This window comes from Taurulus bubalis (genome assembly GCF_910589615.1).
Source record: "Taurulus bubalis genome assembly, chromosome: 7".
Taxonomy (NCBI): domain Eukaryota; kingdom Metazoa; phylum Chordata; class Actinopteri; order Perciformes; family Cottidae; genus Taurulus; species Taurulus bubalis.
Genome location: NC_136595.1, coordinates 15,905,509 through 15,920,320, shown reverse-complemented (window position 1 = coordinate 15,920,320; position 14,812 = coordinate 15,905,509). Strand labels below are relative to the sequence as shown.

The window sequence follows — 14,812 nt, the reverse complement described above, 5'->3', positions numbered from 1 at the left end:
AAACAGCTGGCAAGCAGACAATTTATATGCAACTGTGCAAAGTGAAGCCATGGGTCTGTGAACGGGAAGTCACAGGAAGTGAAAAAGGTGCGGAAGTGCCTTAAACTTGCATTCTTTCTAATGGCCAGCAGGAGCGACTTCTCTGGTTGCAAAAATAAGTCTGATTGTAAAGAAGTCTTAAAGAAAATGCCACCTACTTAATATATTTTGACCTCAGTTAACATTGTAAACACACAAATCTGTCTCAATCACACGTTTACTTCAATATAGCATGATGTTCATGATGGAAAGTATGGTTCCATTTAGTGTAACATAAATATGAACTATAAAAACAAATTCTATCTAAGGAAAAATTCCATTTTAAAGAGGCCCAAGGTTACCTGATAATCTATAAGGAGGGAAAAAAGATTATAGTAAATAACATTTTAGTCAAGTGATATTATTTTTCTAAGAAACGGGACAGTATGAGTGGAGGAAAAAAGGAAGTGTATCTGAGAAATAATACTAAACAGAAAATCTTAATAAATATATTCTATAGATTTTTCTAACTGTGTTTCTTTGTGTGCTGTAGGTCTTTTTGTTCTTACGCAGTCTGCTACCATCAACCTCCCTATTGAAGCTTTAGAGAATTTAAGAATAAAGTGAATCTGTAACCAAAATTAACGGGAAAATATTTAACAACACACAATGATACATTTATAAATAAATACAGGGTCAGCATTATAGCTGAAAGGTTACATATTACAAAAGTGTTCCACATGGATGAATGATATAAACAACACTGTTAGTGTATTTACCATTATCAATATCATTTCATGCCTCTGTATGATATTGTGAGACCATTTGTGAAAAGATTGGCAATTTCTGTATAGTTCAGATTCAAAAAGCTTGCCAACTGGGTCGGCAAACTGGGTCGGCAGCAAATTGGTTGGTCCTGGCAGTGAGAGCTGTCTCAGCATAAATCAAAAATGCTGAATAAGCCGAATACAAATGATTAACTCTATTTGAATGTGTAACATAAATGTAATCATTATCTTAAGCAGCCACAAATATGGATACATTTGTCTTCTTCATCACTATACATCCACTGTTTGTTAAGCGTTACTATACATGCATTCATATTGCAGCATCTATTTGAGCAGTTTTTCTTACAATTTTTGTCTTTTTATGTCCTTATGTGTACCTTTTTGCATAATGGGCAGTGTGTAAACACATGCATGTGTTGCTGTGTGTGATGGTATACAGTAGGTGCTGGTTTGCAGCCAGCTCCAGCACACCATTGCACCTGCATCCAGCAGTATTTGGCTTTTTGCCAAGTATGGACTTAAAGTAATTTGGAGGAAACATTAGTCTGAGGCAAACGTACGCCTTCTCAGTGGAATAGTAGCATTGTACGTGTGTGTGTTTGTGTGTGTGTGTGTGTCTGTGTTCATGTACCTACATATAGTACATGTTCCTGTGGCAAGATGCAAGTCATAATGTGCCCGTAGTAAAGCACACACGCGCGCGCACACGCACACTCCACTCAACACAGTCCACTCCCAATGCTCGTATTGTTCATTTCCGTTTGCTAATGGTCTTCTTTCTGAGGGCTGTTGCTAGAGGAAGACGGGGGTTGGTGGATGGTGGCTAGTCGGCTGAGTCTTTGCCGGTAATGGAAAGGCGGGGGCGCCGAGTGTTGGGTGAGACGAATGCTCCTAATACTCTCTGGCTACATACTATAGCTCAGCTTGGTGTCATTTAAAAGCCTTCATGTTCACCACTAATCAAGGAAATAGAATCAGAGATAATGATCCTGTGTGTGTCTGTGTCTGTGTGTGTTAGTGTGTGTGTTTTCAATTCTAATTTTTTGTGCTTCGCTTCTAACCTCAACAGGCTCCCAAATGCATCCATTACAACCTTTGCGGCCCTGAAACTATTTTATTATTTGTACATTTAACAGTGCACACAGCGGAGAAGGATCACGGGTACTGAGCAAGTAGATTGGTGGGAAGAGGAGGTGGGGTTGTTCATTGTGTGCACAGTGTATTTGTTTAAGCTTGTGTGCAAGTGTGCTGCTACAGGTGATGAGAAAGATAACCAGGGCATGGTGAAGGGGTGAAAAATGAGTGAATGTGGAATGATAAATGTGACTTGGGGACAAGGAGCAATCTGCTGAAAATAGGGCCCAATATGGATATGAGGGGGTAGAAGTGTGTGTGTGTGTGTGTGTGTGTGTGTGTGTGTGTGTGTGTGTGTGTGTGTGTGTGTGTGTGTACACCTGAGTGATTCTGTGGTTCTTGGACACTTTGATTGTCCCTCTCCTCAGAGTTCATCCCTCTCCCCTTGCACACTGCCCAATCCCCCTTTTTATTTCCCAACCTTCTCCCCAACCGCCTCCATCCCTCTCTCTCTATGTCCATTTCAGGGTCGACCCTGGTTCAATCCCTCCTTGTGGGCTTCCCAACACGTTTCCCATCAAGCCACAGAATTAACAGCCGGCTGTTGACACTTACTCAGCCTGATTGAGAAAGCGGCGATCAGGTTTCCTTTTCATTTCCTGCCTCTCTTTTGCACACTAACAACACAATATATGTCCAAAAAAACACAATACATATTGCTTGTGTGCAAATGCCACGGTGCACATATTTTGTATTAACTGACACCTCACATGTAAGCTTCTGTGCTTTGAGCGGCACTCCTCTACGATAGAAAATAAATCTCCCATTGATTAACCAGTGGCTACCGCCAGCCTAAAGAGGCTGAACATATTGAAGGACATGTGGGTGTAAAGGGTCTTTTTTAACCTTGAAGGTCATGACAAATCCATCACTCTTCCATCGTCATTTCCCTCTGCTTTTAATCTAGTCTAGCGTATTGAAGGAGTGTATCTGTGTCTATGTGTCAAAGGTTCATGGAGAGGAGTAATTGGTTGGGTTTGAAATGCCATGAAGCCAAGTTTGCAACACATTTCACATGGCCCAGTTGAAGTGCTATTTAGGAAGTGAGAAAGAGAGAGAGGAGGAAGAGGAAAAGAGACCGGGCTATTACATTGATGATTTCTGACCGGACAAAATTAACAATCCGGATGTTACTAAACATGCAATGAGAGGATCAGGGCTTATGTTTCAAGTCAGCTGTCTGCAGTCAGTATTGGAAAAAGTATGCACACCCTTTTAAACACACACACACACACACACACACACACACACGCACGCACGCACGCACACACACACACACACACACACACACACACACACACACACACACACACACACACACACACACACACACACACACACACACACAATGCAACCTTAAGCATCCTTTCACAGGATGCAATACTCTAAATGAAGTGCTGTGAGGTTAGGGGATGGCTGTTTGTAAGCTGTCAAGATTGAAAGGACAGGAAACCCTGACAATATCTTCAGTGCCGGTCTAACAACCATCTATAATGTATAATGCAAACCACTTTAAAATAATTACAAAGAGCACAAATACAACTTTTAAAATGATAAACCCAACCATAACCCTTTGCACTGGACAGAAGACTCAGGGGATCTTAAGTTAGTGGTGCTGGGTAACTAACATAATATTGTAGGCTACATCTAGAATGTTATGTATTTGTTTTGAGTTTGTTGATTGGTTCGATCTACAAAAAATGTGTTAATATAGAGGACAATGTATATTTTCCACTCTAGTCTGAGCAAGAAAACAAGATAAAAAAGAATGGTTATTGATTGCTGCTCCTTTCAGCCCAGTGAAAAACTGCACAATGTGCAGATGGGATGGTGGAGTAACATTTTCAGACACAAACATTGTAATCTATTGTCAATAAAAACTCCCTTTGGTCCCCTCTGAAAGGTTGTCTCACGTTGGCTGTGCTGAAGTTTGTTTCTCAAAGCAAGAGTATGGAATGTATGAATCATGAAAAGGCTCTTTTCAAACCTGGCTTTCATTCAACAAGCAAAGACAGTTACAGCCACAGAATGAATATTGTTTGTCTGTGACACACAAATAGGTGCACAATTCTACTTGTTTTTCTATCCTACAAAATCCAAAAGAGATTCCTTTGGAAGCTTTGCGATACAAGAAACTACCAGAGAGGTATGTTACAATGTCTGGAAGACTTTTAAGTGGCTCTCAAACCTGGTCTATTTGTCATGATGTTCTATATTGATGTCACTTTTTGGGCCTTTATGTTTTTCTTAAAAATAACATCAGTCAGACGTCATAGTTTCAGGGGACAGTTGCTCACTTTAAGTGCATGCTTGTCTGTAAAAAAAAAAAGATTTTAAAAGTCGTTGCATAAGTTATGGGTGTTTGTGTGTATGCTAAAAGTGAATAGCAAAAACATTCATGTAATAAATTGTTTTATTTATTTGCATCACACTATTGAAGTGTTCCCATTTATGAATAGGTTTACACAAGGGTATGGTGAACATCACACATGTTGTAGCACCATGTACTATATCTGGGTTATTAGACCAATCTGATATATGTTGAGATCCATTTTTACTGTACTCCATTTGGTACCTTGTCAAATTAGGACAAATACTTTTGTATTTGTGCGTTTGTGTGTAGCACAAGTTATACATTTAAATTAATGTAAATTGAGAATTCAGCTAGAGTGAATTAAAATGAGTCCAAAGAAGCGGTTGTTGACTGGCACACTGTCTAACATGAGAAAGGTCTTTAATAATATGATCCTATTGTATAATTAAATGATTGTGAAACATTTGTTTGTGCTTGTGTTTAAAGCCATCTTCCCAAATAAATGAGGAAACATTCTGTTGTGCCTGAGGAAATATTCATTGGGCTTCCTAACATCCCTGGTGCTTTGTGTTTAAGTGTCTCTGGAGCTTCAATGGTTTTAGCGCCTCATTTGACAGGATTTAACCACATTCAACTTTCGCCTCAGCATCACTGCCAGCCGTTATGAATCCAAATTTAATGTATTCTGGGTCATTTTTCTTTACCACACGCTTTAGAGCTTTTGCTGGCATAGAGTTGTCTCCCACTTCACTCTTTTTATTTTCAAATACAGATCCATTTTGTTTCACTGCATTCGGGGGAATTTTAGCTCGCCAACATTGAATTCACAGTACACGGAAGTGCCACGCTACGTCAGATGTCGCACGAGTAGTAGCCTGAGACCACATCAGATGCAAATTTCTCTAAGCAATTTGGCTTCTCTCTCTCTCTCTCTCTTTCTTTCTCGCTGTTTAGACACAACTGATAAATATATTAAATAAGGACGTAATTTAAGAACCATCATCACAAACAGCAATGACACTACGACTAGATCATTTATATCATATATATGTTTTATCGTTTATAATAGATCATTAGTGTGTAATCTTGCCAGATTTGCTTGCGACATGCAGAAAAAAAATCGCGAAGATCACGTGTGATAAGCCCAGTTGGTTTACATAGGCGCCAAAAGGAAAGGCGGCGCTTCTCCAAAAATCACAGCGCTTCTATGTCTAGTAAAAACATGGACATGGTAAATGTAAAATTTGTAAATTACTCAAATATATATTTTCTATTAAATCTAACCCCTTGGCCGTGCTTATGCGTCCCACTTGATGGTGCTCTGGTTAAGAATAGTTGCACTAGGACTAGGTCATCCTCGCATCGATCAGAACAAGAGGGACAACCACTTCATCTCTGAAAACGGCTTCTCCCCACTTCCTTTTTTCATTTATCTTGGCCCCTGGCATAAACCATTTCTTTACACTTCAATAATACAAAGGAAAGGCTTTCCCTCTGAGGGACAGACAGAGTGCGCTAGACTGGCACATCAGTCAGCCAACCTTGACAGGAGGATGGAGAGTGTCAGCACTCACTAAAGCCTCTTTGGCAGCGTCACACTCCCTGACACCTGTAACACACACACACCTGTCAGGATCTAGGAAATTTGCCTATGTTTGTTAGTGTGTGTTGGGTTGCGAGAATGTGCCTGTGTGTGCATCCATTGGTGTTCATGATTTTGCCACAGTATCGGTCTGCATATAATGTATTTGTGAGATCGGTATTGGAGACGACACGTGCTCATGAGTATGTGAGAGTGACTAGGTAAATATGTAAGCATGTGTGTGTGTATACATACATGTATGAGTGCAGTTATGTACATCTTGGCTTTCTGGAGCCTCCCAAAGCTGACCGACACAGATGCTCAAACAAAAGAACGGTCCAATCTTTCACATTCGCATTCTTCACAGATCATGTTCCTGGTAACTGCTATTGCAAACAGGCTCAAGCGGCCCGGTGAAACGGGTGTGCTTGCTGGTGGTAATGATGGAAAAAACTGAAGAAGACAAGGCTTTGTAGTGTGCATGCATTAGCCTCCAATATTTTATCCTTAAAGCTCAAACCAATGACTCAACAGTGGTTTTCAAGCTGTCATAATCTGTCTGAAAAATCTACCACGTACCTCATATCACATCCTTGATCTCTAAAAATCTGTGGATAGTCTTTTGAACATGATTCAAATAATAAATACTACCCTGGTAAAAGCAAACATCAACTCAACGGACTGAACTGTTCTTGAATCCAGATGTACCTCAGAATGAAAAAATAAAATTTGACTCAAAACATATACTTCTGAAACAAAAGTTTAACATAACACATTTCAATAGGATGCCTATACACAAAAATGCCCAATGTTTATGACTGCTTTTCCAAATCTTCTGAATAGGTTTGGCTCAATAAAGGCACGATAATGTGGTTTTAAATGAGGATTTCTTCAATGTGAATCAAAATGGGAATGATGAGGAACCCCTGAGCAAAGTACCCTTTAGCCACATGCTGAAAAATAATATGCTACCTTTAGTTCTGCATAAACAAATGTTCTGTAAACAAAGCAATAAATATATAATTGATCCTAGGACTGACCTGCCCCTTTGGTCACCACCAGTTTGGGTTTGCTCCGGGCTCCATCCCCCTTGGTGGTGTACGCTGCCACCGTGATGGAGTAAGTGGTGTCTGGCTTGAGTCCTCCAATGACCATTTCCTATGGGAGACAGGGAAGAGATGGACAGGAAAATGTCAAAATGTGTCTTGAATTTTTTATGATTTGACCCCCTTTCAAGCAGTTTAAACTGCTCCTGGTCCTCAATGTTCACAAGGCATGCATTAAATGTAATGTTTTCCCCTGTGTAGTGGGAGATCGTTCCATTAAGTTAATTGTTAGAGTTGCCAAGGTGGAGGAGGGACATTAAGGATGTAAATGGAGAGTAGCGCCCTCATTCCTTTAGCAATATTCCAATCGACAACTTAACTTTGTGATAAATGCATGCTGAATACATCCTGCCCATTCACTGGCAGTTTTTAGCTCAGCCATTAAGTTTCCTTGACTCCTCTTCAAAGAGAGGCTGCCGATCAATTCTAATGAATCTTTCAGGGGAGCAGGTTTGAACGAATGCAGAATGAGGATTTTAACAGGCTGGTTGGCAGAGGGATGGGGGAGGTCAATAAAGGTAAATGAGCGATAAGTACTGTCTAGTACTTGAGATGGTCTTCACGTAATGCAGATGGACTGGGTTTCAAATCGGGGTTCAAAATAAGGGTACACTTTGTTGGGAAAAAATATATCTGCAGTTGAGATTGATCATCAGAGATGTGATGAGGAGTGTGCAGTTTCAAGGGTCAAACATGGCCGCTATGTGAACTACTGCCTCAATATTATTTATAAAAGAGTGTGAATTTAGGGCAGCACAGATAAAACAAAAATCAAAAAATAAAACACATATACACGCCACCAGAGCACAAGACAAAACATACCGTTTCAAAACACAGCACGACAAAAGTAGCATTAGCATTCCAGGCAGAGTGGGCAGTGGATATTGCATCAGCCCTCGTTTTGTTGAAGCTAGTTGGCAATAGAAGTTTGTCCTTTTTTCCTTAGCAGCGTAGAGAGATAGTCTGGAGGTTGGCTGGCCAGACAGCTGAGGTGAAACTTCTGAGCCACTTTGTTATCCAAACTTATTAAATAAAGATTGGAAGGGTTGTGTAGACTGACGCCAACCAGGTTGATGCAATACCCACTCTTTATACCCTTTCAGCTACAAAAAAGCACTCAGGCGAAACTTCATACTCACATATTCAGCTGTATCGTCCGTTTCCCACTAACCCCCCCGCCAAAGAGGAGAGTGCAGGAGAAAGAGAGAGTAATATATATATTTTTAAAGAAAGAGAGAGAAAAGAAAGGCAAGAAATAGGATTGTGAGAGATGGGGGGCATGAGAGGTTTGGGAGCAGAGGGTTGGTATCAGAAATAGGCCACTGGTTTTGTAAGGTCAGAAAGAGAGAAGCTGTTTGAAGGTTATGTTATGAGGAGCAGTTGGAACTGAGCAGCTGAGCGTTGTATAGTTCTGCCTGTGTGGCCTAGAAATGTTTAACCATATGACTGTGCGGCTAACAATAACCTACCTCAGTATTACTTCATATCATTGATATCCACAGCCAGTATTTATATTAAGATGTACTGTCACTTTTAAGGGTTTAAATGATGAGGTCATTGTTAAATATGCAATTCAAAATATATCTTTGCCAGGCATTATTTGTTGACTGCTGGTTGCGTGCATTGCTTGGATCTTTTAATTAAGTTATTTAAGCTGTATTCTACTCTTGAATTTGTGGTCAGCTAAATACCAAAATGTCAATGTGATGCTGGTGGCGTTTTGCCTGAATGGACCCTTCTTTAATTTGGAAAAAATATGTAATAAATAATCCCAAAATATGTAGAATTGCATGCAGCCATTCTTTTCAGTGTTGTTTGCTTTATTGCTTCAAGGCTAAACTTTCCATTTGGATGATTGCTACTATGCACAAAAGTCTCATTTTGACAGGATTTCTCCAACAAGTTTTGTAAAATGAAAAAAAGGCCATCAAACAGGGTTCCATTACAATTCTAGCTGTCAGTGGAGGCAGATTTTTGGTGAAATGTTTTCATGCCAATTTTACTTTGCCCCCCCCAAGGCACAGAATACTATAATCAGCATTTTCTTAGAATCTTCGCGTTTGATACAAGCACACAATCAGACATTTCATGGCAGATGTTGCTATAAAGAAGGGGTCTAGACATTCCTAATAAAAGCCATAGAGGCAACAGAGGGAGGACAAGATGAGTGAAGCTTTGATTACAGTTCTTGTTGTGGGCTGAGGGGAAAAGAATATTATCGCAATATGTAATGAAATCCAAGGGGGAAGAGCACCCACATCGCTTCCCATACTCCAGCAATATTCGCAAAGCACAACCGTGAGCACGAAGTACAGAATTTGCAGTCTGAGACAGAAAAAAAAGTTGGGAAAAGTTTCTTTCGAATGTCCACTGAACGTGGATCAGTGTAGCTGTGTCGCTTTAATCTTCTTAATTGTCTATTTGTAGCACGATTAAAAATGAGACTTGAAGGCAGACCGTTGCAAGAACGGCATAGATGCATGGTAAAAACATGCTTTTAGGTGGAATTTCAAATACTTTGACGTAATTGACTTGTTCTACAGAAACTGAGAGATGTTCATACCTGGGCATCGGCCAGCATGACGTCCTTGATGAGGGGCAGGCCCCGGGACTCGCCATTTTCCACACGTACATAGTGTACCTGGTAGCCACGGATCTGACCGTGCTGCCTGCCGGGCGTCAGGGAGCGCCACATCACCTTTAATGCTGTGGAGTTGAGGACCTCCACCTCCACTCGCCTTGGAGGAGCCCCAGGAACTACGGGTTACAGAACAAAAACTCAAATCAGAATAAGTTGGTCATATGTATTGTGAGATATGAGTGAGGATATGGAAGGTGAGTTTTTAAAACTGTATCTAAAAGTGTACATAGTACCACCTTTCTTGTACATATTACCCACCTTATGTATAGTATTTTTATATTTTTTTTCTTTCTTATTGTAGTGTGTTTAAATTTCCTAAACTGTTAACTCTGAGAGAGCCCTGCACAATAATTCCAATGTGTCGGTCTATGCACAAATGGCAGATAAAAAACCTTGAACCTTGAAAAATAGATGTTCCTTATAACAAGTGCAATAAACAAACAGTACTGTATCTCAGTGAAATTGCTCCACATCCTTCACACTATTCTTCAGAGCAATGGAGGATGACAGAAGCACACATGACATTATTAATAAGCCCCTGATACACACATGCACACACAATATTCATGAAATATGCCAACAACTAGCAAGAATCTGATTAAAAACATATATATATATATTTTTTTTTGTTAACACCCCAGTGTCAGTCTTCCCGCAGTATCATATCCAGCACGCAAGCTGCCAGCACTTTCTCCTGTCTCCACCTTTTCAATGCGTGTCTGCTGTGTCTGTCTGCCATCAGTAGAAAGCTCTCAGTCATAATGACAGGCCTTTATGGAAGGCCTTGCTTTTAGGCCTTTCGGTGTGCCACAGACCGGCCCTTCCTGAGATGGATGTGCCATTAATAGAACTCTTCCACTCAAACAGCTTCCATTTACTCGTCCACAAACACTTCAAGTCCTCTGCTTCCCCCCTAAATCACAACCCCATTTCCCCCACCTTCCCCAGGATCATGCACCAATCTTGTTTATTACCAAAATCTTCTCTACCTTTTAGCGCCGAGTCCTATTTCTTTACCTGGCACCTCTCTGTCACATGTTATTATTGTAACGACACCAGGAAATGTGTTATAGCTGTTGTCAGTGCGCTATGGCTTTCAACTCGGCAATCCCTGATACTGGGTCTGTTAAAACAGGCATGGTGTCAATATAAGCTTGTCTCTACTGTTGTTCTCGTTGCACATCAGTGTCAGAAGAAAGCTTAAAATGCTGTGGTAATGGATGTGAAATGGATCGTGGAGAATAGAAACCAATGTCAGCCATCCGTCAATGATTCAGATGTGCTGTGGTATGCCAACATCTTTATTTGTCAGTTTATGCATTTTATAGTTCAACTACTTTTCTCATTTGTCATTTATTTTTTGCTATCCAACTTAGCTATGTCATGATATACTTTTTTGTTCTTTTGAGGTTAAAATGTATTGTCCTTTCTGTATTTTCCAACCTTTGGCTAAGTGGTACACTGTGGTTGCACATATAGAGGAAAGTGCATTAAATGGCCAGTCATTTTGTTTTTTGCATCCTCAAACTATGTTTTAAAGTAAGAGGATTTGAATTGCAACCTTAGTGGAAACGCGCCAGCTTGTTTAACCTCCAACCTAATGTCGCCACCCGCACAGACCGATAATGCCTTGCAGTGTACAGCACTCATAAATGCTTATGACTCTCAGCTGAGCAATATGATCCTGTTAAAAGCCTACAGATAGAGGCGGGATATGGGATGTGGAAGCCGTTATGAATTACATTTGGTTAGTTATGCTTAAAAAGCAACACACTTGATTTCCCAAGTGTGTTATCTCCTCAGAGTGTGGTTTTGTTGTAGTTGGTCAAAATTGATCGAGTATTTGGAAAGGTATTCTGAAACTGAGAATGTATAACACTTTCCAATGGCACTTGTAAGACGGACACACAATTTCTTCATACACATACATACACAAATACACATTTACAACCAAGGGCACACTCCCCATCTAACTAACAACAATACCTTCATTTCGACAATAAGTTTAGCATGCACATATTAGAGATTCATGTACCGTCTTCGTCTGTGCGGCAGATCAGGGGCTCACTCTCAGGGCCTGGCCCGATCACAGTGGAGGCGGACACAGTGATGCGGTACTGGGTCCACTTCTCCAATCTCTGCAGCAGTACCTGCTCAGTGGCAGGCCCTGTGGGCTCCTCCATGGGCTCCCCGTCGTCACTGCCGCCCTCTGATGGGCCCACCACCTGGTAGTGCACTTTATACCCCGCCAGGACACCGTTCTGACTCATCACAGACGGGGTGCGCCAACTTACCAGCAGGGTGGTGGAGCTGGTGCTGGTACACTTAATGTCTTGAGGGGGGGCTGAGGGCTCTGGTGAGGTTGGAAAGGACAGGAAGGAAGGGGGTCGAGGACGAGGAGGACGGGGAAGGGGAAAGGTAGGGGTGAAAAACAAAAAAATAAAAAAATGGGAGAGATAAAGAAAATGATAAAAAGGATAAAACAAACATTAAAACAAAAACTATGCAAAACAAAGACTGAGGCAAAATATGTTTAAAATAAAAACCATCAAGCAAATGTCAACATAAGAGGCATACATGGGCAATGGCACAAGCTTTTGTAATAATGAATCAAGATTGCTATCCTTCGCTGGACAAGCAAATATATTTGGTTCTGGTACAAGATTTTGGGCATTGAGGTATCAAAAGTATGATGGTGTTGAATTTCTGCTTGAGCACTGACGTATTACTGCTCCTGACGAAAATGACTCAGCAGAATTACTTTTTCAAGAAAAAATTGTTGAATTTACCCCAAATCCAGCCCTACCTTCCAACATAACCCATTTGTTTGTCCTGCAATGTAGGACAATACAAGAGGTGGGACACTGTCTCACTCCTGTCATCCTTGTTTATGCCTGTACTCAATATTCTGACTGTGCCATGGTGCATTTCCATTGCGCATTTTATTTCTCTGGCTTTAGTCTAGCAACAAGGTAAATCCTCAACAGAAAAATAACTAATTTTCTCCCACAGCGTCTCTGAAATTATTGCAAACACTAAGCAACTCGGCTATCCACATGAGGATTACTATGTTCAGTTGATAAAGATTTATCTAAGACACTGTCATGTCCATCTCACCTTGAACGAACATAATAAAACAATCCGTAGAAAAGCAGTTGTGATTTTTTGTTTCAGAACGTTGAGCCAAATAAGCACTCGCTTACAAGCTATGTTTTCCTACATATAAACTAGCGGGGAGGTAGTGTAGTCTGTCCTTTTTAATTTGTAACAGTATAAAAGCTTTCCAACACAGTGGCTGTTATTTGTGTCTGAAGTGTTCTTCCAAAACATATTAAAACCTACACATCTGTGAACTTTCTAAATCAAATTCAATGCCTCGCGCTTCTAATCTGAGCCAAGCTCTTACACAGTTTGTGCTCGTCCAGAGAGTGTGCTGCGCAGGGAGCGATAACACGTTTCACTTCTCATCCAGAGTTTGGTATTATACGGATAAAAGGACATGTATGAAAATATTTCTATCCAAGTCGGGTTTCCTCTATCCTCCTGTTTTTTTTTGTGAGAATATATTCCCCTCCATCTTGGTGTGACAAACCCAATTCATTATTACATTTTTGTCTGTTATGTAAGGTAAAAATAGCACAATAATCTCCAAAAAATGAAATACATCACAAAAAAAGGCATTCCACATCCAGCAAATTAGGAAATCAACTCAAATGAAACTCATGGAAACAAGGAGCATGTTCTCATTCCAAAACAAAGGCTGAAAAAATTAATTATGAACTGAAAGAGGGTACAGGGAAATGAATTTCTCCGTAACCCAGGTGACTCGAAAGAAAGAACCACAACAACAGTTAAGGTTCAAAATAACAAATCATGAAAAAACATGAAAAAAGCAAGGTACTCAGCATAACATGTAACTTCCAAAAAAAAAACAACAAACAAAAATAAATCACAAGCATTGTTTGCATCATACGTACCTGACTTCCACAAACACTACATTGTTAAGACTTTCTTACCACCAGCACCTGACTAGCAGAGTGTGCTTACTCCATAGTCAGTGAACTGCAACTCTTTCCCTCTCAGAAAGCATGCCCCGGCATGTCCCGGTTTTCAAATTAGTAAATAATAGCTTTAATTTCGACTCATTGAGAGTTAATTTTGGACCCATTTTGGAGTTATTGAGAGGGAGGGAGTTGGCTCTGTGCTGTAGCCAGGGCTGTTTAATACTCATGTATCTTTGGGCCGGAGGGTCCACAAGACTGTGAGAGGGGAAGCCAATGGGGGAAAACTCACTCCCAAGATATTCTGTTCTTCTGCACCTGGCAACCATCCACATTTTTTTTTTAAACAAATCCCATTTCATAGCCTCGTGCCTATGTTTCCTGGAAAGCTTCCTGTCATTTAGAGAATGCCAAGACACAAGAATAGAAGAAGCAAGACGGAAAGCTTGTATTACTGAATTCATAAAAGTTTAACAACAGTGTTCCGACTGCAGTGTCACTTTGGGTAGATTTCTTTAAAAAAAGAAGAAGAAAAAACAGGGTTTCTGACTATAAGAAAGGCCTCCTCCCAGTGAAGAGTGAATGTTCCAGCACACAACAAATAGGGCAGGACCTCAGCCACAGTTCCCAAACCCTTCTCTGTGTCCAATGGGCTTATTTACTTACGGTCTTACTGGATTTTGAGCCTTTCAGCTTCTTTCCTCCTCTCATATTGTATTTCAAAACTCTCCAAGTCAAGAATGATTGCTCAGTTCTCAATCTTTGTGGTGCGGAAAAGGCGGTGAATCTGACAGGGGCCAGGCTATCACAGTGCACAGGCATCCTCATGCCTGATAACGGTTTAAGACGGGCAGAGGCCCAGCTTTGATAAAGTGCATATCCCATGAAGGCCAATGGTAGGATTATGGATAGAAGAACTACAACCACAAAAGAAGACACTCAGCTAATGCCTTACTTGAGGTTCGTTTGAAGCTTCCCTGAAAGACTTTCCTAAATGCTATTTGACAAATAATTAGTCATGTCTGCATTCATGTCCACCTCTTTTCCTTTTGTAGTCTGTTGTGATATGAAGGGATCTGGGTACAAAGTCTGTAACGTCAAGTGCTGGTGGCATACCCAATCATCATGACTACCTTCAGATTAAACATGCTTTTAGTTCAACATCCTAAGTGGACATAAATGGCTCACATTGCTAACAGTTTAGCTACACAGGCCATTACTCAGTGTC

General features: G+C 40.6%; 1 protein-coding gene across 1 annotated transcript in view; it reads right to left on the bottom strand.

The window, feature by feature from the left end:
• Positions 1–14,812, bottom strand: part of ptprsa (protein tyrosine phosphatase receptor type Sa) — a gene marked incomplete at its 5' end in the record, with an annotated part of 122,664 nt that overhangs the window by 38,236 nt on the left and 69,616 nt on the right. Inside the window, 4 exons of the mRNA XM_079220982.1 lie at positions 6,877–6,994; positions 8,082–8,108; positions 9,506–9,699; positions 11,619–11,936. Of these exons, the coding sequence (XP_079077108.1) occupies positions 6,877–6,994; positions 8,082–8,108; positions 9,506–9,699; positions 11,619–11,936 (657 nt within the window). The remainder of the gene's footprint in view (positions 1–6,876; positions 6,995–8,081; positions 8,109–9,505; positions 9,700–11,618; positions 11,937–14,812) is intronic.